Here is a 22989-nt window from a genome sequence, read left to right as displayed (position 1 = left end):
ATGAATGGTTCTTATGGTTTTATTCAGTTCTTCATATTAGATCTGACAGTATGAATGGTTCTTATGGTTGTATTCAGTTCTTCATATTAGATCTGACAGTATGAATGGTTCTTATGGTTGTATTCAGTTCTTCATATTAGATCTGACAGTATGAATGGTTCTTATGGTTGTATTCAGTTCTTCATATTAGATCTGACAGTATGAATGGTTCTTATGGTTGTATTCAGTTCTTCATATTAGATCTGACAGTATGAATGGTTCTTATGGTTGTATTCAGTTCTTCATATTAGATCTGACAGTATGAATGGTTCTTATGGTTGTATTCAGTTCTTCATATTAGATCTGACAGTATGAATGGTTCTTATGGTTGTATTCAGTTCTTCATATTAGATCTGACAGTATGAATGGTTCTTATGGTTGTATTCAGTTCTTCATATTAGATCTGACAGTATGAATGGTTCTTATGGTTGTATTCAGTTCTTCATATTAGATCTGATTGTATGAATGGTTCTTATGGGCTGAGTGCCTGTAGTGTTTTTGTATGATTACAGTCAGGAGTTCTCTCTGACCCTGTGATGTCACCAGCACATTAAGTACATTCATCTTAACATAGCCAGGTGAGACAACCACATATCACAGTAAATACATTTCTCCTCAATTAGTCAGTGTTAGTAGGACAAGTGTCACATTATTATTATTATTATTTAGCATATATATATGGCGGTCATCATCATTAATCAAGTCGACTATACTGGGAAATCGTTTTTAATCTTTGTCATATGAAGAGAAATAATGAGAAATTATAGATAAAATGTATCGGTGCTCATCGGCCATTTGACATAAACATTACACAACAAGTTGGAAATTGCAAATTCAACAATGAGTGGTTTGGAAGGAACCAGTTGCTAACTGCAACTATTGCAAAGCAATCACTAGAGTTCCCAGTTGTCTTGAAAGCATCATAAATCCAGAGAATGCCAGACTGATGACAAAGTTTGATGGCAAAATATTACCACGAAGGACCACTGCTCCACCTTCCTGTTCAAGTGAGTACAGCACAACAAGGTGAGTCCAAAAATGTCTTGTATGCTTTACGCATAAATGATGTAGTATGCCAGGGAGATATGTATACTGTAGCTAAGAAAGTAATACTCAGTGTATGTTGTGTAGTAAGATGTTAGTAGCCATGTGCCTCACCCTAATCATTTGGTCTATTTTCACCTCTTAATTTTGACTACTGTTCTGACTTTGTGGTTCACATGTAGCCTATAACCTCTTTTTGAGAAATGTATTCATTGAATATTGTAAGAATTTTCATTGTCTGCTTATGTGCCCTTTTATTTATCCTATGGTTCTGACTTGGCGTACGGGCCCATGTTCTGAATTCTGTCGCTGTACATTTGAAAAGTGCTGAACAAACAGTTATATTGACAACGTCCGTCCTAGCTCACTCATTAATGTCTTAATCGAAATTACGGATTGCCTCTTATCCGCTTGTCGTCCCCTTATGCCATAGGTTGTACATCTCAATTGTCAGTAGAAAGCACATTTGTTTAAGTAAGTCAGCCATGTTATTTTACTTTCAACTGGCTCAGCTCACTGTTACAGTACAGCACCACCATATTCCATTTATTAAGTAACCATCTGTTTTATGTAACCATAAAACCGTAACATTTACATTTACGTCATTTAGCAGACGCTCTTATCCAGAGCGACTTACAAATTGGTGCATTCACCTTATGATATCCAGTGGAACAACCACTTTACAATAGTACATCTATATTTTTTTTTGGGGGGGGGGGGGGGGTTAGAAGGATTACTTAATCCTATCCCAGGTATTCCTTAAAGAGGTGGGGTTTCAGGTGTCTCCGGAAGGTGGTGATTGACTCCGCTGTCCTGGCGTCGTGAGGGAGCTTGTTCCACCATTGGGGTGCCAGAGCAGCGAACAGTTTTGACTGGGCTGAGCGGGAACTGTGCTTCCGCAGAGGTAGGGAAGCGAGCAGGCCGGAGGTGGATGAACGCAGTGCCCTTCTTTGGGTGTAGGGACTGATCAGAGCCTGAAGGTACGGAGGTGCCGTTCCCCTCACAGCTCTGTAGGCAAGCACCATGGTCTTGTAGCAGATGCGAGCTTCAACTGGAAGCCAGTGGAGTGTGCGGAGGAGCGGGGTGACGTGAGAGAACTTGGGAAGGTTGAACACCAGACGGGCTGCGGTGTTCTGGATGAGTTGTAGGGGTTTGATGGCACAGGCAGGGAGCCCCGCCAACAGCGAGTTGCAGTAATCCAGACGGGAGATGACAAGTGCCTGGATTAGGACCTGCGCCGCTTCCTGTGTGAGGCAGGGTCGTACTCTGCGAATGTTGTAGAGCATGAACCTACAGGATCGGGTCACCGACTTGATGTTAGCGTAACATATCACACTATTTTGAGTCCCGGATTTATATTTACTATGCTACCTCTAGTCTATGAGACGAGGCTGCACCTTTACCTACATTATGCACATGCAGGTCAAGAGGTGCGCTTTCCCTTCTGCATCTGCATGTGGCATAAACTCACCCACCTCACAGCATGAATCTAAAATGGTTGACTTTGGCTGTGAGCAGGGGCAAAAATCTGATATCAACTTTGGAGGGGACAATTACATGAAATTTTCTCAAGAGCAATTCCTGAGGGGGACACCAAAAGTAGTGCTGTAACACATAGCCTACATTGTAATATGGTAAATGTATATTGTATATATGTATATTCAGAATGACCTTCTTGATCCTAATCAGTCAGGTTTCAAGACTGGGCATTCAACTGAGACTGCTCTTCTCTGTGTCACGGAGGCTCTCCGCACTGCTAAAGCTAACTCTCTCTCCTCTGCTCTCATCCTTCTAGACCTATCTGCTGCCTTTGATACTGTGAACCATCAGATCCTCCTCTCCACCCTCTCCGAGTTGGGCATCTCCGGCGCGGCCCACGCTTGGATTGCGTCCTACCTGACAGGTCGCTCCTACCAGGTGGCGTGGCGAGAATCTGTCTCCGCACCATGCGCTCTCACCACTGGTGTCCCCCAGGGCTCTGTTCAAGGCCCTCTCCTATTCTCGCTATACACCAAGTCACTTGGCTCTGTCATATCTTCACATGGTCTCTCCTATCATTGCTATGCAGACGACACACAATTAATCTTCTCCTTTCCCCCTTCTGATAACCAGGCGGCGAATCGCATCTCTGCATGTCTGTCAGACATATCAGTGTGGATGACAGATCACCAGCTCAAGCTAAACCTCGGCAAGACGGAGCTGCTCTTCCTCCCGGGGAAGGACTGCCCGTTCCATGATCTCGCCATCACGGTTGACAACTCCCTTGTGTCCTCCTCCCAGAGTGCTAAGAACCTTGGCGTGATCCTGGACAACACCCTGTCATTCTCCACTAACATCAAGGCGGTGACCCGATCCTGTAGGTTCATGCTCTACAACATTCGCAGAGTACGACCCTGCCTCACACAGGAAGCGGCGCAGGTCCTAATCCAGGCACTTGTCATCTCCCGTCTGGATTACTGCAACTCGCTGTTGGCTGGGCTCCCTGCCTGTGCCATTAAACCCCTACAACTCATTCAGAACGCCGCAGCCCGTCTGGTGTTCAACCTTCCCAAGTTCTCTCACGTCACCCCGCTCCTCCGCTTTCTCCACTGGCTTCCAGTTGAAGCTCGCATCCGCTACAAGACCATGGTGATTGCCTACGGAGCTGTGAAGGGAACGGCACCTCCATACCTTCAGGCTCTGATCAGGCCCTACACCCAAACAAGGGCACTGCGTTCATCCACCTCTGGCCTGCTGGCCCCCCTACCTCTGAGGAAGCACAGTTCCCGCTCAGCCCAGTCAAAACTGTTCGCTGCTCTGGCACCCCAATGGTGGAACAAGCTCCCTCACGACGCCAGGACAGCGGAGTCAGTCACCACCTTCCGGAGACACCTGAAACCCCACCTCTTTAAGGAATACCTAGGATAGGATAAAGTAATCCTTCTAACCCCCCCCCCCCCTTAAAAGATTTGATGCACTATTGTAAAGTGGTTGTTCCACTAGATATCATAAGGTGAATGCACCAATTTGTAAGTCGCTCTGGATAAGAGCGTCTGCTAAATGACTTAAATGTAAATGTAAATATTGAGGAACCAAAGAAATAAGGTGTTTGCCGTACTCCTAACTACCGGTACCCAAAACTACACAACTAATCACAACAGCAATACCATTGCCTTTAACAAATCTTAGTTCAGTCACCAGTTTAAGTTGAGAGTGGGGGTATCCATGGCATTTTCCAATTATGTTCCTATTTTACAAGTCAAAAAAATTGAGAACCTTTCATAATGTTGCCAAACAAAGACTCAACAAACTTACCTGAGACTCCCTGTCTCTGCCAGTCTGTCCCTGCATATCTGTCCCCAACTCTGCTGTCTGTGTGCCATCTGTTGCCTGCTCTGCCTAATGACATCATTGTGAAACATTTCCATTAGAATTTCATTTCTTTCTTATGAACATTTTATCAACTAGTCTTTGAGATATTAGGCTACTAGGGTTCTTACTTTGCGTTTTGGTGTACTGAAAAATACTCTGATGTCCGTCTTTTATTTTTCTGCCATTTTTCTACCTGGCTGGCTGGCTACACACACACACAGTGTGTAGGTTATTTACAGTAGGAGATGGGCTTCTATCATCTTATCTTTTATCATTCTATTTGGGCTTCGATCTAAAAGGTAGCTAGCAAATGTGAAACGGATTAAAATGACAAGAGTTGACAGCTGTATGAGTTCACCATTTACACAACATATGCTGCAACCTTTTGTAATTTTAATAGTTTTTTTCATATTGGCTGGCTTCCAACAATAGCTGAATTTGCAAAGCTAGCGAGCACCAATTCCGTTTCAGTGGTGTTTGCTATAATCTTTGCTACCCGGGTTAAATAAAGGTGAAATAAAATAAATAAATAAATAAAAGTTCCCTTGCGACAATTTAGCTTTTGCAACGAGACCATTAAATATATTTAAGACAATGGTAGAAGAGAGTGTAGTTCTGTTCAGTTTGGACTTCAGTTTATCGCTGACCTTATCACAGGGACTTTGAAGCACTAACTTACATCATCTGCATGCTGATCTTGGAATAAATTGACGATAGCAAAGATTCCATCTTTGACGACGCCACATAAATGGAATAGGTACTAGCTAGCTTAATAATTAATATTTGCGCGCTAGCTCTGCATATTCAACTAGTGTGTGTGCGTGATTGACTGGATTAACCTCACGTCAGTTACGTTCATTGAGTGCCTTTCAGACAGTGGATACCACCCCTCTGTTACCTTGCCAACAAAGGAACTGGCAGTGGATCAAACCATTGTGAGGCAAAGGGTGGGGGGGTCGCAATCTTTTGAAACTTATAAACGCGCTATTAAGTGTCTATAATCAGCACACTTGCTTTCATTGCGTATTATTAATATTATTTAAATTACATAGTTATGTTTCAGTGATATATTGGGGGGGACAAATCATATTTTTCCCAGGATGGGGGGGTCGTGTCCCCCCCGTGTCCCCCGGGATTTCCGCCTCTGGCTGTGAGTGATGGGAAAAAATCATACTAAGGCAATTACTTTAATAATTCAATGGATGTTTTGTTTACAAAGTTGATGAGTAAATTGTCTTATTTAAAAACAAATGTGACTTCGCTATGGGGCCGTCAATGGGAATTGGGCCGTGCTTCAGCTGAACTGAAGTACCGAAAATGCCCTCTGAGCACAGTGGAAAGCATGCTTATAGACTGGAAGCCTGGCCCCTTGATCCGAAAAGGGTGTAATTGCAGACCGCAATTAGGGGCGTTCTCTGATATCGGGTGTTTCATGATATCAAGTTTACACTAATTGATGCTCCCCATTGGTCCGTGGCCTTTTCTTTTGCGTTGGGGACAACAGTTGTTGACAACTGTAGCATTGTAGCTAAGCCTAACCCTAACCATTTTCCTAACCTTAATCTCAGTCTCCTACCTGCCACGTTAGTTATCATAACCTGCCACGTTAGTTATCCAAACCTGCATGGTAAACAAATCCCTAACCCTCCTAACCTTAACCTCAGTCTCCTACCTGCCACGTTAATTATCCTAACCTACCACTTTAATTATCCTAACCTGCCACGTTAATTATCCTAACCTACCACTTTAATTATCCTAACCTGCCACTTTAATAATCCTAACCTGTTATGTATGCTATGTGCCTAGTTAAATAATAGTCTCCATCAGTTTCATAACACCGGAACTGACCAATGGCATGTATAATTTTTTATTATATCAGGGAACATCCACATCAACAAACTGTACAGCAGTTATCCTACTGGGGGGCGCAGGAAATAGTTGAAAGAGCGATTGGTGCTGAGGAAGCTATGGCAGTGGATGTCCCGCAGCCGGTTGAGATTCATAATGTCATTTACCAGTTGAATGATACCGATGGTAAAGATTAATTGTACGTGCAGCTGAAAGGTTTTTGGGAGTTCAGGAATTAACATTGGAAGCATTGCAGGCAGTGGTGGAAAAAGTACCCAATTGTCATACTTGAGTAAAAGTAAAGATACTTGAGTCCTTTCCTATCAAGGTAAAAGTGAAAGCCACCCAGTAAAATACTACTTGAGTAAAAGTCTAAAAGTATTTAGTTTAACATGTATCAAACGTAAATGTAATTGTTAAAATATACTTAAGTAGCAAAAGTAAAAGTACAAATCATTTCAACTTCATTATATTAAGCAAACCAGACGGCACAATTTTCTTGTGTTTAAATGTACGGATAGTCAGGAGCTCACACCAACTCTCAGGGTGCGTTCCTAAATTCGCTCTGACTATATACTCTGATTTCAGAGCACTCTGGTCTGAGGCTGCCAGAGGGAAGAATAATTGATGAAAAACGAACGCTCCACATCCTTGAATACAGCCGGTGTCAGTAAACGTAGGCAAAAAAATCGCGTAATTAAATTGTTGCCTGTAGCACAGTTGAAGTCACCAATGCTCTGGATAACATTAACACAACCTAACCAGCTCTGCTAAGGCGAGTAAAATGGTCAGAGTTCTCTCATTTGTACTGGAAGTAGCTAGCAAACTAGCCAATGTTAACCAGTTAGCTTGGATGCTTGACTGCCGTTGTGAGGTCAGAAAGCTTGAATCAACCCTACTCCTCCGCCATAGCATCCAGTGTGGTTCTGAACGCTCCGAGACCGATACGAACTGACAATCTGACAACGCTCTGAATTTACGAACGCCCAAGCGCACTCTGGCACTCCAGATTACATTTAAGATCACATCCATAATTTACAAACAAAGCATTTGTGTTTAGTGAGTCCGCCAGATCAGATGCAGTATGGATGACCAGTAGGGATGCGTGAATGGAACAATTTTCCTGTCCCGCTAATCATTCAAAATGTAACGAGTACTTTTGGGTGTCAGGTAAATGTATGGAGTAGAAAGTACAATATTTTCTTTAGCAATGTAGTGGAGTTAAAGTACAAGTTGTCAAAAATATACTTAAGTACTTTACACCACTGATTGCAGGGAATACTGACTGAAGATGTTCTACCCTACGAGGCCATGAGACTGTGTAGGGATGTGATTTGAATAGGACTGTGACTGAAGATGTTCTTCCCTACGAGGCCATGAGACTGTGTAGGGATGTGATTTGAATAGGACTGTGACTGAAGATGTTCCTCCCTACGAGGCCCATGAGACTGTAGGGATGTGATTTGAATAGGACTGTGACTGAAGATGTTCCTCCCTACGAGGCCCATGAGACTGTGTAGGGATGTGATTTGAATAGGACTGTGACTGAAGATGTTCCTCCCTACGAGGCCCATGAGACTGTGTAGGGATGTGATTTGAATAGGACTGTGACTGAAGATGTTCCTCCCGACGAGGCTCATGAGACTGTGTAGGGATTTGATTTGAATAGGACTGTGTAGTGAGGTGTTATTTATCTATTTTTGTATTTTGTTTTGATGTCGTTGTCCCCTCTCCCTTTATCCACAATGGACATGTATTTCTTTCTACAGTTTACTAACCGTTCAGTAGGTGGCGGCAGACACGTTATATTTGTGTAAATGTCAGTATACCAGAGAAGAAGATGACGCTGTTGTATTGTCGTTGTGGGGAACAGGAAGTTCCGGGTAGAAAACGACAAGACTGTGCTGGTATCCTGTTGGGGGTAGGGGGCAGTATTTACACAGCCGGATAAAAAACGTACCCGATTTAATCTGGTTATTACTACTGCCCAGAAACTAGAATATGCATATAATTATTGGCTTTGGATAGAAAACACCCTAAAGTTTCTAAAACTGTTTGAATCGTGTCTGTGAGTATAACAGAACTCATATGGCAGGCAAAAACCTGAGAAGATTCTGAACAGGAAGTGGCCTGTCTGACAAGTTCTTGTTCATCTTGGCTCTTTTTATTGAAGACTGAGGATCTTTGCTGTAACGTCACACTTCCTACGGCTCCCATAGGCTCTCAGAAGGCGGGAAAAAGCTGAATGATATCGAGGCAGCCCCAGGCTGAAACGCATTTGCGCTTTTGGCAAGTGGCCGATCAGAGGACAATGGGGTTAGGCGCGTGCACGAGTCAACCCCATGCTTTATTTTCTTTCGTCTTTTTACCTAAACGCAGATTCCCGGTCGGAATATTATCGCTTTTTTACGAGAAAAATAGCATAAAAATTGATTTTAAACAGCGGTTGACATGCTTCGAAGTACGGTAATGGAATATTTAGAAATGTTTTGTCACGAAATGCGTCGTGCTCGTCACCCTTCTTTACCATTCGGATAGTGTCTTGAACGCACGAACAAAACGCCGCTGTTTGGATATAACTATGGATTATTTTGAACCAAACAAACATTTGTTATTGAAGTAGAAGTCCTGGGAGTGCATTCTGACGAAGAACACCAAAGGTAATAACATTTTTCTTATAGTAAATCTGACTTTGGTGAGTGCTAAACTTGCTGGGTGTCTAAATAGCTAGCCCTGTGATGCCGGGCTATCTACTGAGAATATTGCAAAATGTGCTTTCACCGAAAAGCTATTTTAAAGTCGGACATATCGAGTGCATAGAGGCGTTCTGTACCTATAATTCTTAAAATAATTGTTATGCTTTTTGTGAACGTTTATCGTGAGTAATTTAGTACATTTTTAGTAAATTCACCGGAAGTTTGCGGGGGGTATGCTAGTTCTGAACGTCACATGCTAATGTAAAAAGCTGGTTTTTGATATAAATATGAACTTGATTGAACAAAACATGCATGTATTGTATAACATAATGTCCTAGGTGTGTCATCTGATGAAAATCATCAAAGGTTAGTGCTGCATTTAGCTGTGGTTTGGATTTATGTGACATTATATGCTAGCTTGAAAAATGGGTGTCTGATTATTTCTGGCTGGGTACTCTGCTGACATAATCTAATGTTTTGCTTTCGTTGTAAAGCCTTTTTGAAATCGGACAGTGTGGTTAGATTAACGAGAGTCTTGTCTTTAAAATGGTGTAAAATAGTCAAAAGTAATAGCATTTCTAAGGTACTTGAATAACGCGCCACAGGATTCCACTGGCTGTTATGTAGGTGGGACGATTTCGTCCCGCCGACCCTAGAGAGGTTAAAGGAATTTTATATCTTGATGATAATAATCAATAATCAATTCGCCTTGACTAATGCCCAAGGTTTGTAAGACAATGGGTTAAAATAATTAGGCAAGGACTCAGCTTTCTGCAAAAGGTTTCTGTAGCTTTATTCAGAGAACGTTCTGAGGTCAGGATAACAAAACAGTCATTTTATAGTTCTTGCTTACTTACGCACATGCATTTACACACAATCTGTTGGTGACCTGCAACCCCCTTTGACTTCTGACGCTGTTTAACACATTCTAGCTCAGCCTGTTCCTTTCCTTCAAGGTTAGGAACTCTTTGAAGTTTTACTCCCTTTACCATCTGTTTCTGTAGCTCTCTATACTAATTGCATACACACATTTCTTTCCATCTCCAGTGGTTCCTGGACTTTCTGGAACTAATCAGACCAATCGATCCCTACATTGATCATTACATTGATTATTCATTAACCATGCTGTATGACTAATAATTCATCATCGTTTATTGATTCATTTACCTTTATTAGATGATTCTCTTATCATTCCCGTAGTAAGAGGACCTACTGTCAGACTGATGGAGCTTCCATGGTTGGTCCTGTAGTAAGAGGACCTACTGTCAGACTGATGGAGCTTCCATGGTTGGTCCCGTAGTAAGAAGATCTACTGTCAGACTGATGAAGCTTCCATGGTTGGTCCCATAGTAAGAGGACCTACTGTCAGACTGATGGAGCTTCCATGGTTGGTCCCGTAGTAAGAAGACCTACTGTCAGACTGATGGAGCTTCCATGGTTGGTCCCATAGTAAGAGGACCTACTGTCAGACTGATGGAGCTTCCATGGTTGGTCCCATAGTAAGAGGACCTACTGTCAGACCGATGGAGCTTCCATGGTTGGTCCCGTAGTAAGAGGACCTACTGTCAGACTGATGGAGCTTCCATGGTTGGTACTGTAGTAAGAGGACCTACTGTCAGACTGATGGAGCTTCCATGGTTGGTCCCGTAGTAAGAAGACCTACTGTCAGACTGATGGAGCTTCCATGGTTGGTCCCATAGTAAGAGGACCTACTGTCAGACTGATGGAGCTTCCATGGTTGGTCCCATAGTAAGAGGACCTACTGTCAGACCGATGGAGCTTCCATGGTTGGTCCCGTAGTAAGAGGACATACTGTCAGACTGATGGAGCTTCCATGGTTGGTACTGTAGTAAGAGGACCTACTGTCAGACTGATGGAGCTTCCATGGTTGGTCCCGTAGTAAGAAGACCTACTGTCAGACTGATGGAGCTTCCATGGTTGGTCCCATAGTAAGAGGACCTACTGTCAGACTGATGGAGCTTCCATGGTTGGTCCCATAGTAAGAGGACCTACTGTCAGACCGATGGAGCTTCCATGGTTGGTCCCGTAGTAAGAGGACATACTGTCAGACTGATGGAGCTTCCATGGTTGGTACTGTAGTAAGAGGACCTACTGTCAGACTGATGGAGCTTCCATGGCTGGTCCTGTAGTAAGAGGACCTACTGTCAGACTGATGGAGCTTCCATGGTTGGTCCTGTAGTCAGAGGACCTACTGTCAGACTGATGGAGCTTCCATGTTTGGTCCTGTAGTAAGAGGACCTTCTGTCAGAACTGGTCTTCCTACTAGTCCTGACATGGTTTCGAGGCCTGTTCAGAATTCTTGTGCCCATAATTGCGCTGTGACAAAGGATACTTTAATATTGAATAAAATGTACTTCATAGCTTTCATTGGTAAGGTTATCAACAACTTGGATTGTATATAGCAGAAATACCAGGTTTAAAGTTATCTTGTAAACTTCAGCAGAGTTGTTGGTGGTAACAGATGTTACTGTTGGCATGGTTTTTGATAAGCTGGATAACCTAAGGGTGGATTGTCTCAGCATGATATAAACCCCAATGTTTGCAAACACAGAAAGGGATCTATTGATAAAGTTTATTAGGGGTGTGGGAGGGTTCTTGGGGAAGGGGGGTGTATGGTAGAAGTTAATAGGGATTTCTTGGTTTATTTTGTTAGTACAGAATTAGACAGACATGGACCTTAAACGTTTGTTTGCGGACCTCCATGATACCATAGGAGGTCTGCATCAACGGACTTCAGTGCAGGTAGTGCCTCATCAGAGAGAGAACATTTCAGTTGCACTACAGTTTTTAAGGTGAATGTAATGATTATCAATTCTTTACATGTGTACTAATATTCAGACACATTCAGTTGTTTCTATATTTATCTGTAATTCAGGTTTTTCTCACGGGGCTTCAAGTAAATAAATATTAGTGCTTGAAAAAGTACTTACTAAGTCCTTGAATTTGACTTGCCACTCTACTAACCCTGATAATTCTTACTATGGTGTGAATGGGAAATACAATAGTTTTTTGTGAGTGAAATAATACAGTGAAGACAAGGTTTTTCATACATTTTTTTACATAGTACTGCCTACAACATACTGCAAACCTTGTACTAAATGGTTTTTGAGTCATTTATGCATTTATGTGATTTTAGGAAATCTACTATAGATTAAGTGCACTTATGTTGTGAAATTTAAAATGTGTACTTTGTGTCTAATGTGAATTAATGTTTTGTCAAGGATTAGCTACCTGATCAAGAAAAAATGGAATATTCTTACAAAATAAAGTGCCAGAACTGTCAAGGAAATATCTTTTGTCTCCGTTTGTCTTTATTACTACAGGCTGACTCGGATTAAGTCTGAGGCCGGTAACATCAACAGTGAGGACAAACCCAGCCTTCCACTCTCCTTCCACACTGAGTAGAAACCTTCAGTCACTGGGTCCTGATTGTGACAGTGGAGCCCAGTTTGTACTGCAGGATCCAGAGATGGCATCAGTGAAGCTGGAAGACTGCAGTCAAACACTGCAGCTGAATGTCAACATTAAAGATGAAGAAGAGGAGGAGAAGATTAGGACAACTGTTAATCATGGTAAGAGCTGGTTCTATCTATAAGTTATCTTCATAAATTAGACCTCCATAAGTTATGACCCAGTCTATTGCTAGGTTGAATTCTGTAATTCTGACATCACACATCCCTGAACAACTCAAGACTTCACAGCGAAGCAACATTTTTTTAAACTTGTAACGCCTGCCTATGCCCACACATTGTCTCAAGAACGTTGACAATGTTTAATACCCTCAATCACCAAGTTAGGCATACCTCATTTCAAAATAGGCCATGACATCATCACTGTCAATATTGAATTATAATTCTTAATGTTTTACCAATGAAATGACCAAGCTGCGTCTGCAGGCCAATCGTTTGATCTCAATCAATTTCATGGGAATATGCATTTAAATCTTTTTGAATTACTGTTTGGTTAGCAAATTAGAGCAGATGGTGTTAAATTATATAGACTTCCTGTATTTTGTTTTAATCAAAGCACATTCTGCCTAATGGCGCTGTTGAGTTTGGGACGATTCAGCAAACCATCCTAAAATCTCGTAAGAAATGAGGTGTTGTTTTTGTTGTAACAGTAATGTTATGCTATGATATTTGGTTATGTGGACTACTAATTAATCATTAGGTGATCGTCTAAGACATTTACTAAACAAACACCATTGTGGCGGCTCATTGCTCCTGCAACACTACAGCCCTGCAGTCTGCGGCACCGAACTAGCGATTGATGCTCACCTGGCCTACTCTTTTGCCTTGCGCAACATTTGGTAACGAGAGAACATGTTTGGCTGTTTTTATGAAAATCTGGGAATATTTGGCCAAGGAAACATTTCTGGTTGGTCTCAAGGAATGTCACACAGGGAGACTTTTTAAAACAGGATTGAATGAAGTAGCAGCTAATGCTCATGGAGAGCCTAACAATTATTATTATTATTAACCTTTATATAACTAGGCAACTCAGTTAATAAGAACAAATTATTTTTTACAATGATGGCCTACACCGGCCAAACCCGGACAACACTTGGCCAATTGTTTGCCGCCTTATGGGACTCCCAACCAGTTGTGATACAGCCTGGAATCTAACCAGGGTGTCTGTAGTGACGCCTCTAGCACTGAGATGCAGGGCCTCAGACCGCTGCGCTACTTGGGAGCTCATAAGTTTGATGAAATTCCATTATCTTTCAGTCTAATAGGGCTATTTACTTCCTTTTGTAACATGCAACAATTTCAACTTTTTTTGAGTTATAGTTCATATAATGGGCGGCAGGTAGCCTAGTGGTTAGAGCGTTGGGCCAGTAACCGAAAGGTTGCTGGATCGAATCCCTGAGCTGACAAGGTAAAAATCTGTCGTTCTGCCCACTGTTAATGGATTATCTTGGCAAAGGAGAAATGCTCACTAACAGGGATTGTAAACATATTTGTGCACAACATTTGAGAGAAATAAGCTTTTTGTGTGTGTAGGAAAACTTCAGAGATTTTTTTTATTCCAGCTCATGAAACATGGGGCCAACACTTTACATGTTGCATTTATATATTTTTCAGTGTAGTTAGACATTACTGTTCTCTCCATGTTCGGCTGGAATTTAGCCTGTAAAGGATTTGAGAAATGTGATATAGGCCTACGTCTCGTTTTGCGCTGCACAGAATATCAGATCTCAACAATGATTGGAGAAGTGTTGAACATAACCAGTAGACTACCACATCCTGATGATTTATATCTGATACAAAGATATTTAATATTTTTATATATGAAGTTGTAGAAACATCTCAAGGATGATCAATGGAAACAGGATGCACCTGAGCTCAATTCAAAAGTTTGGGGTCACTTAACACCAGTCTCAACGTCAAAAGTGAAGAGACTACTCCGGGATGCTGGCCTTCTAGGCAGAGTTGCAAAGGCCAGTTTTATTGCTTCTTTAATGAGCACCCCAGTTTTCAGCTGTGCTAACATAATTGCAAAATGGTTTTCTAATGATCAATTAGCCTTTTAAAATGATGAACTTGGATTAGCTAACACAACATGCCATTGGATCACAGGAGTGATGGTTGCTGATAATGGGCCTCTGTTCTCCTCAGTAGATATTCCATAAAAAATCTGCCATTTCCAGCTACAATAGTCATTTACAACATTAACAATGTCTACACTGTATTTCTGATCAATTTGATGTTATTTTAATGGACAAAAAATGTTATTTTCTTTCAAAAACAAGGACATTTCTAAGTGACCCTAAACTTTTGAACAGTAGTGTATATTTAATATTTTTTATATATCAAGTTGTAGAAACATCTCAAGGATGGTCAATGGAAACAGGATACATCTGAACTCAATTTTGAGTCTCTTGTTTCTCTGTTTTAAATTTTTTTTTTATAAATTAGCAAACATTTCTAAACCTGTTTTTGCTTTGTCATTATGGGGTATTGTGTGTAGATTGCTGAGGATATTTATTTATTTAATTTTAGAATAAGGCTGTAACATAACAAAATGTGGAAAAAATCAAGGGGTCTGAATACTTTCTGAGGGAACTGTCAGACCCCTTCCCATTTTTCCCGTTTTGGTACGTTACAGCCTTATTCTAAAATTGATGACATGTTTTTCCTCGTCAATCTACACACACTACCCCATAATGACAAAGCGAAAACAGGTTTAGAAATTTTAGGGACCTCCGACTGGGGTGAAGGTTCACCTTCCAACAGGACACCGACCCTAAGCACACAGCCAAGACTACGTAAAGTGGCTTCGGTACAAGTCTCTGAATGTCATTGAGTGACCCAGCCAGAGCCCGGACTTGAACCCGATCAAACATCTCTGGATAGACCTGAAAATAGCTTTGCAGAGACGCTCCCCATCCAACCTGGCAGAGCTTGAGAGGATCTGCAGAGAAGAATGGGAGAAACTCCCCAAATACAAGTGTGCCAAGCTTATAACTTCATACCCAACAAGACTCAAGGCTATAATCGCTGCCAAAGGTGTTTCAACTAACTATTGTGTAAAGGGTCAATACTTACGTAAATGTATTATTTCAGTTAATTCTAAGAACCTGTTTTTGCCCTTGTCATTATGGGGTATTGTGATGTCATTATGGGGTATTGTGATGCCATTATGGGGTATTGTTTGTAGATTGATGAGAAGAAAACAAAACTATTTAATCAATTTTAGAATAAGGCTGTAATGTAACAAAACGTAGAAAAGATCAAGGGGTCTGAATACTTTTCGAATGCATTGTAGATCTTCTTTCATTCTACTGAGACTTGTATGGATGACACCAGTATTGCCAGCATTTGTTTTATTCACTGGGTTATCTGGAGTGCTCAGAGTGTAGACTAAGGAAGTGGAGTAGACAAACTGACAGTGTTTTGAAGTTCTATGAAATTAGTCTGTGTAGTTTCTAACCCTTGTGATAGTGAGTGGAGGATGATATAGCTCATCATTTTCACGACCTTTGCCTCTTTGTAGTTTTTGACTCCTACCCAGTTTTAGAATAGTTTTATTCCCATACAGCCTACTGAAATTAATACATACACCACCGTTGAAAAATTTAGGGTCACTTAGAAATGTCCTTGTTTTTGAAAGAAAAGTACATTTTTTTTGTCCATAGTGTAGACAGTGTAGACGTTGTTAATGTTGTAAATGACTATTGTAACTGGAAACTGATGATTTTTTTAAATGGAATATCTACATAGGTGTGCAGAAGCCCATTATCAGCAACCATCACTCCTGTGATCCAATGGCATGTTGTGTTAGCTAATCCAAGTTTATCATTTTAACAGGTTAATTGATCATTACAAAACCCTTTTGCAATTTTGTTAGCACAGCTGAGATCTGTGGTTCTGATTAAAGATGCAATAAAACTGTCCTTCTTTAGACTAGTTGAGTATCTGGGTCATTTGTTGGTTCGATTACTGGCTCAAAATGGCCAGAAACAAAGACCTTTCTTCTGAAACTCATCAGTCTATTCTTGTTCTGAGAAATGAAGTCTATTCCATGTGAGAAATTGCGAAGAAACTGAAGATCTCGTACAACGCTGTGTACTACTCCCTTCACAGAACAGTGCAAACTGGCTTTAACCAGAATAGAAAGAGGAGTGGGAGGCCCCGGTGCACAACTGGGCAAGAGGACAAGTACATTATATTGTCTAGTTTGAGAAACAGTCGTCTCACAAGTCCTCAACTGGCAGCTTCATTAAATAGTACCCGCAAAACACCAGTCTCAATGTCAACAGTGAAGAGGCGACTCCGGGATGCTGGCCTTCTTGACACTATTCTGGTTAGAGCCAGTTTGCGCTGTTCTGTGAAGGGAGTAGTACACAGCATTGTACGAGATCTTCAGCCGTTTCCAGCTACAATTGTCATTTACAACATTAACAATGTTTACACTGTATTTCTGATCAATTTGACATTATTTGAATGGACAAAAAAAATTGCTTTTCTTTCACGAACAAGGACATTTGTAAGTGACCCCAATCTTTAGAATTTATTCATTTATTTCACCACTAATGGTAGTGTATTTATTTACTTTAATTTTTTTAACCTTTATTTAACTTCTGGTTATTGTCCGGAATTTCGGATGACTGACATGCCCAAGTAAACTGCCTGTAAACTGCCCAGAAGCTAGGATATGCATATACTTGATAGCTGGATAGAAAACACTCTGAACTTTCTAAAACTGTTAAAATAATGTCTGTGAGTGTAACAGAACTGATATGGCAGGTGAATAACTGAGGAAAATCCATCCGGAATTATTCTTTTTTGAGGTCACAGGTTTTTTCAGTGCTTGCCTATGGGATACACAAATAGATAGTACCCAGATTGCAGTTCCTGTGGCTTCCACTAGATGTCAACAGTCTTTAGAAAGGGTTTCTGGCTCGTTTTTTGAAAAATTAACAAGTATTTGTAGGTTTTCCAAGGTGTCCCCCATTTAGAAAAGTAGTCATGTTGCGCGCATCAACGAGAGTGCGCTCTTCGTTATTTATCTTCGCTATTGAACACACTATTCGCCATCTTAAATATTATTGTTTCTTTATTATATTATTATATATTAGAATTCCTGAGGATTAATTAGAAACATCATTTGACTTGTTTGGACGAACTTTACCGGTAACTTTTTGGATTCGTTTGTGTGCATGTTGAACGAGTGAATTACGGAATCAAGTGCGCCAACTAAACTGACATTTTTGGGATATATTGAAGGACATTATCGAAAACAAATGACTATTCGTTGTGTAGCTGGGACCCTTGGGATTGCAATCAGAGGAAGATCTTCAAAGGTAAGTGATTTATTTAATTGCTGTATGTGATTTTGTGACGCCTGTGCTGGTTGAAAAAGTATATTGACGTGGGGCGCTGTCCTCAGATAATCGAATGGCATGCTTTCTCCGTAAAGCCTTTTTGAAATCTGACAACGCAGTTGGATTAACAAGGTTTTAAATGATGTAAGACAGTTGTATTTTCATGAATGTTTAATATTACGATTTTTGTATTTTGAATTTCGCGCTCTGTAATATCACCGGATGTTGTCGTAGGTGTCCCGCAAGCGTTTGGACATGCGCCCAAACAGGTTAACTCGGCAAGTCAGTTAAGAACAAATTCTTATTTTCAATGACGGCCTAGGAGCACTGGGTTAACTGCCTTATTCAGGGGAAGAATGACAGATGTTTACCTTGTCAGCTCGGGGATTCGATCTTGCAACCTTTCGGTTGCTCTAACCACTAGGCTACATGTCACCCGGTATGGCCAGAAGAGGACTGGTCACCGCTCTGAGCCTGGTTCCTCTCTAGGTTTCTTCCTAGGTTACTGCTTTCTAGGGTTTTTTTGTGGCCACTGTGCTTCTACATCTGCATTGCTTGATCTTTGGGGATTTTAGGCTGGGTTTCTGTTAACCTGTTGGGGGTAGGGGGCAGTATTTACACGGCCGGATAAAAAACGTACCCGATTTAATCTGGTTATTACTACTGCCCAGAAACTAGAATATGCATATAATTATTGGCTTTGGATAGAAAACACCCTAAAGTTTCTAAAACTGTTTGAATCGTGTCTGTGAGTATAACAGAACTCATATGGCAGGCAAAAACCTGAGAAGATTCTGAACAGGAAGTGGCCTGTCTGACAAGTTCTTGTTCATCTTGGCTCTTTTTATTGAAGACTGAGGATCTTTGCTGTAACGTGACACTTCCTACGGCTCCCATAGGCTCTCAGAACCCGGGAAAAAGCTGAATGATATCGAGGCAGCCCCAGGCTGAAACACATTTGCGCTTTTGGCAAGTGGCCGATCAGAGGACAATGGGCTTAGGCGCGTGCACGAGTCGACCCCATGCTTTATTTTCTTTCGTCTTTTTACCTAAACGCAGATTCCCGGTCGGAATATTATCACTTTTTTACGAGAAAAATGGCATAAAAATTGATTTTAAACAGCGGTTGACATGCTTCGAAGTACGGTAATGGAATATTTAGAATTTTTTGTCACGAAATGCGTCGTGCTCGTCACCCTTCTTTACCATTCGGATAGTGTCTTGAACGCACGAACAAAACACCGCTGTTTGGATATAACTATGGATTATTTTGAACCAAACCAACATTTGTTATTGAAGTAGAAGTCCTGGGAGTGCATTCTGACGAAGAACACCAAAGGTAATAACATTTTTCTTATAGTAAATCTGACTTTGGCGAGTGCTAAACTTGCTGGGTGTCTAAATAGCTAGCCCTGTGATGCCGGGCTATCTACTGAGAATATTGCAAAATGTGCTTTCACCGAAAAGCTATTTTAAAATCGGACATATCGAGTGCATAGAGGAGTTCTGTATCTATAATTCTTAAAATAATTGTTATGCTTTTTGTGAACGTTTATCGTGAGTAATTTAGTAAATATTTTGTAAATTCACCGGAAGTTTGCGGGTGGGTATGCTAGTTCTGAACGTCACATGCTAATGTAAAAAGCTGGTTTTTGATATAAATATGAACTTGATTGAACAAAACATGCATGTATTGTATAACATAATGTCCTAGGTGTGTCATCTGATGAAGATCATCAAAGGTTAGTGCTGCATTTAGCTGTGGTTTGGATTTATGTGACATTATATGCTAGCTTGAAAAATGGGTGTCTGATTATTTCTGGCTGGGTACTCTGCTGACATAATCTAATGTTTTGCTTTCGTTGTAAAGCCTTTTTGAAATCGGACAGTGTGGTTAGATTAACGAGAGTCTTGTCTTTAAAATGGTGTAAAATAGTCATATGTTTGAAAAATTGAAGTAATAGCATTTCTAAGGTATTTGAATAACACGCCACAGGATTCCACTGGCTGTTATGTAGGTGGGACGATTTCGTCCCGCCGACCCTAGAGAGGTTAAGCACTTTGTGACAACTACTGATGTAAAAAGGGCTTCATAAAATACATTTCATTGACATGTATTTCACACCAACTGACGGTTCTTCTGTTGTTCACACAGAATATCATGTTGAGACATTCTCTACATCCAGAGAACAACAGCAGAAAGATCATGGAGCTAAGAGGTCTCACAACTGCCCGCATTGTGAAGAGATTTTCCCATTTCTATCAAAGCTAAAAATACACCTAAAAACACACACAGGAGAGAAGCCTTACTCCTGTTCTGACTGTGGGAAGAGTTTCTCCCGATTGGATACCTTAAAATCACATGTCCGTATACACACAGGCTGAGAAGCCTTACTACTGCTCTGACTGTGGGAAGAGGTTCTCCCGATTGGATACCTTAAAATCACATGAACGTATACACACAGGAGAGAAGCCTTACTACTGCCCTGACTGTGGGGCGAGATTCTCTCAAAAGACCAACTTAAAAGCACACCAACAAATACATACAGGAGGGAAGCGTTACTCCTGCTCTGAATGTGGAAAAAGTTTCTCCCGATCGGATAACTTAAAATCACATGAACGTATACATACAGGAGAGATTCCATACTCCTGCTCTGACTGTGGAAAGTGCTTCAAAACATCAACTGGGCTAAAAGTTCATCAGAGAACACATACAAGAGAAAAGCCTTACTCCTGTTCTGACTGTGTAAAATGCTTCAAAACGTCAACGGTGCTAAAACATCATCAGAAAACACACACAGGAGAGAAGCCTTACTTCTGCTCTGACTGTGGGAAGAGGTTCTCTCGATTAGATACCTTAAAAACACACCGTATACATACGGGAGAGAAGCCTTACTTCTGCTCTGATTGTGTAAAATGTTTCAAAACATCAACTGAGCTAAACGTTCATCAGAGGACTCATACAGGAGAAAAGCCTTACTCCTGTTCTGACTGTGTAAAATGCTTCAAAACATCAACTGAGCTAAAACTTCACCAGAGAACACACACAGGAGAGAAGCCTTACTTCTGCTCTGACTGTGGAAAATGTTTTAAAACATCAACTGAGCTAATACTTCATCAGAGAACACACACAGGAGAGAAGCCTTACTTCTGCTCTGAGTGTGGGAAGGGTTTCTCTCACCAGAGCAACTTAAAAACACACCAACGTATACATTAACCTCTCTGCTCTAAGTGGGACCCTAGCGTCCCATCTGGCCAACATCCGGTGAAATTGCAGAGCGCGAAATACAAATGTCAGAAATAGTCATAATAAACTTTCATGAAAATACAAGTGTTATATATCGGCTTAAAGATTAACTTCTTGTTAATCCAGTCGCTTTGTCAGATTTCAAAAAGGCTTTACGGCGAAAGCATACCATGCGACTATCTGAGGACAGCGCCCTGCTTACAAAAGCATATAAACATTTTCCAACCAAGTAGAGGAGTCACGAAAGTCAGAAATAGCGATAAAATTAATCACTTACCTTTGAAGATCTTCATCTGGTTGCAATCACAAGACTCCCAGCTACACAATAAATGGTCGTTTTGTTCGATAAAGTCCCTCTTTATATAAAAAAATCTCAGACGAATACATGCTAATAGTAGCGGTAAAGTTCGTCAAAACATGTCAAACGATGTTTATAACTAATCCTCAGGGTGTCAATTATCTAAATAATCGCTAATATTTCAACTGGACAAAAGTGTTTTCAATAGAAAGGAAAAAGAACAAAGAGCGCGCATAGTCACGCGCGTAAACCAGTACTGCATGACTTCCCAGTCCCCTGACAGAAAGATCTCATTCTTCTTCATTTTTCAGAAAACAAGCCTGAAACCATGTCTATAGACTTGACAGTGGAAGCCATAGGAACTGCAATCTGGGCCCTAACCCATTACATAGACGATTGGCTGTCAATGGAAAACCACTCACATAAAAAAAAAATCCTAGGGTTTTCCTAGGGTTTTTGCCTGCCATATCAGTTCTGTTATACTCACAGACATTATTTTAACAGTTTTAGAAACTTTAGAATGTTTTCTATCCAATCCAATTATATGCATATCCTTGCTTCTGGGCCTGAGTAACAGGCAGTTTACTTTGGGCACCTCATTCATCCAAACTTCCGAATACTGCCCCCTAGACCGAACAAGTTAAGGAAAAAAGCCTCATTGGTTCTCTGACCAGCTAAGAATAAAGTCACTCCATCACTTAATTCTCATCTCATAAAATACGTTTTAAAGTTGAATTGGATCAAATGAAGAAAGCGTAGAACACTGTAATCCTATTGTTTCTCACTGTGAGAGAACTGTACAGAGGAAAGGAAGCGTTATAGAATGTTAGCCTCTCTTTACTGATCAGTGTGCACCTTGTCAGTTTTAGTGTGTTTTGTTTTGTTAGCTTCGACTGTAAAGATTTGCCCTTAGTGTTGAATACCCTCTGTGAGGCTTCTCATTTTGAAAACAAACACTAGTCTGCCAATTGACAGGGTGGTACTGCTTCCCTCTCAGCCTGGTCTGACTCTGTCTGTGGGGAGAGTTTCAACTGGGCAGCTTAAAAACACACCACCATTTACACGTAGCAGAGAAGCCTTACTTCTGCTATGTGGAAGGGTGGGCGTGTAACTCAAACGTCTAGCCAAAGGCTGCGTGTTTGAATCTCATCACGGAGGACTTTAGCATTTTAGCTAATTAGCAACTACTTACTACTTTTTAGCTATTACTTAGCATGTTAGCTTAGCATGCAACTACTTAGCATGTTAACTAACCTTTCCCCTAAACCCATTTAACTCTACCTTAAAGCCCTCACCCCTAACCTAGCTAACTTTAGCAACAACAAATTGGAATTCGTAACATATTGTATGAATAGCAATGCGTAAAATAACATACAAATTGTCATTTGTAACATACGATACAAGTCGTATTATACTGAACCAAAATCTAAACACAGCAATTTCAAATGAATGGGCAGGGGCTATAAGCAAATCAGCCCCCCCAAAAAAAATTCTCTAAAAGGACGTTAGAGGTGCCTTATGGTAGAGATATAAATATTGAGTTCTCTGGCAACAGCTCTGGTGGACATTCCTGCGGTCATCATGACAATTACACATTCCCTAAACTTGAGACATCTGT

General features: G+C 40.9%; 2 protein-coding genes across 2 annotated transcripts in view; both read left to right on the top strand.

Moving 5' to 3' along the window:
- The window catches only part of LOC106594300 (uncharacterized), a 29922-nt gene extending 16903 nt beyond the window's left edge, over positions 1 to 13019 (top strand). Inside the window, exon 2 of the transcript XR_014381275.1 lies at positions 12323 to 13019. The gene's annotated coding sequence lies outside the window, so the exon portion shown is untranslated. The remainder of the gene's footprint in view (positions 1 to 12322) is intronic.
- A 7037-nt stretch (positions 13020 to 20056) lies between these two features.
- On the top strand, positions 20057 to 21270 carry LOC123728051 (uncharacterized). Its single transcript, XM_082964432.1, has one exon. It carries the CDS (start codon positions 20189 to 20191, stop codon positions 21041 to 21043), a length of 855 nt encoding a protein of 284 aa, XP_082820558.1. The 5' UTR covers positions 20057 to 20188; the 3' UTR covers positions 21044 to 21270.
- The last annotated feature ends 1719 nt before the right edge of the window (positions 21271 to 22989 follow it).

This window comes from Salmo salar, chromosome 17 (assembly GCF_965601325.2).
Source record: "Salmo salar chromosome 17, fSalSal1, whole genome shotgun sequence".
In the NCBI taxonomy this organism is placed as follows: domain Eukaryota; kingdom Metazoa; phylum Chordata; class Actinopteri; order Salmoniformes; family Salmonidae; genus Salmo; species Salmo salar.
The sequence above is the reverse complement of the archived record's forward strand: the minus strand, read 5'-3'. Positions and strand labels throughout refer to the sequence as shown.

Coding starts and splice junctions, on each gene's coding strand:
- LOC123728051 (XM_082964432.1), top strand. CDS start 20,189: ATGTCCGTATACACACAGGCTGAGAAGCCTTACTACTGCTCTGACTGT.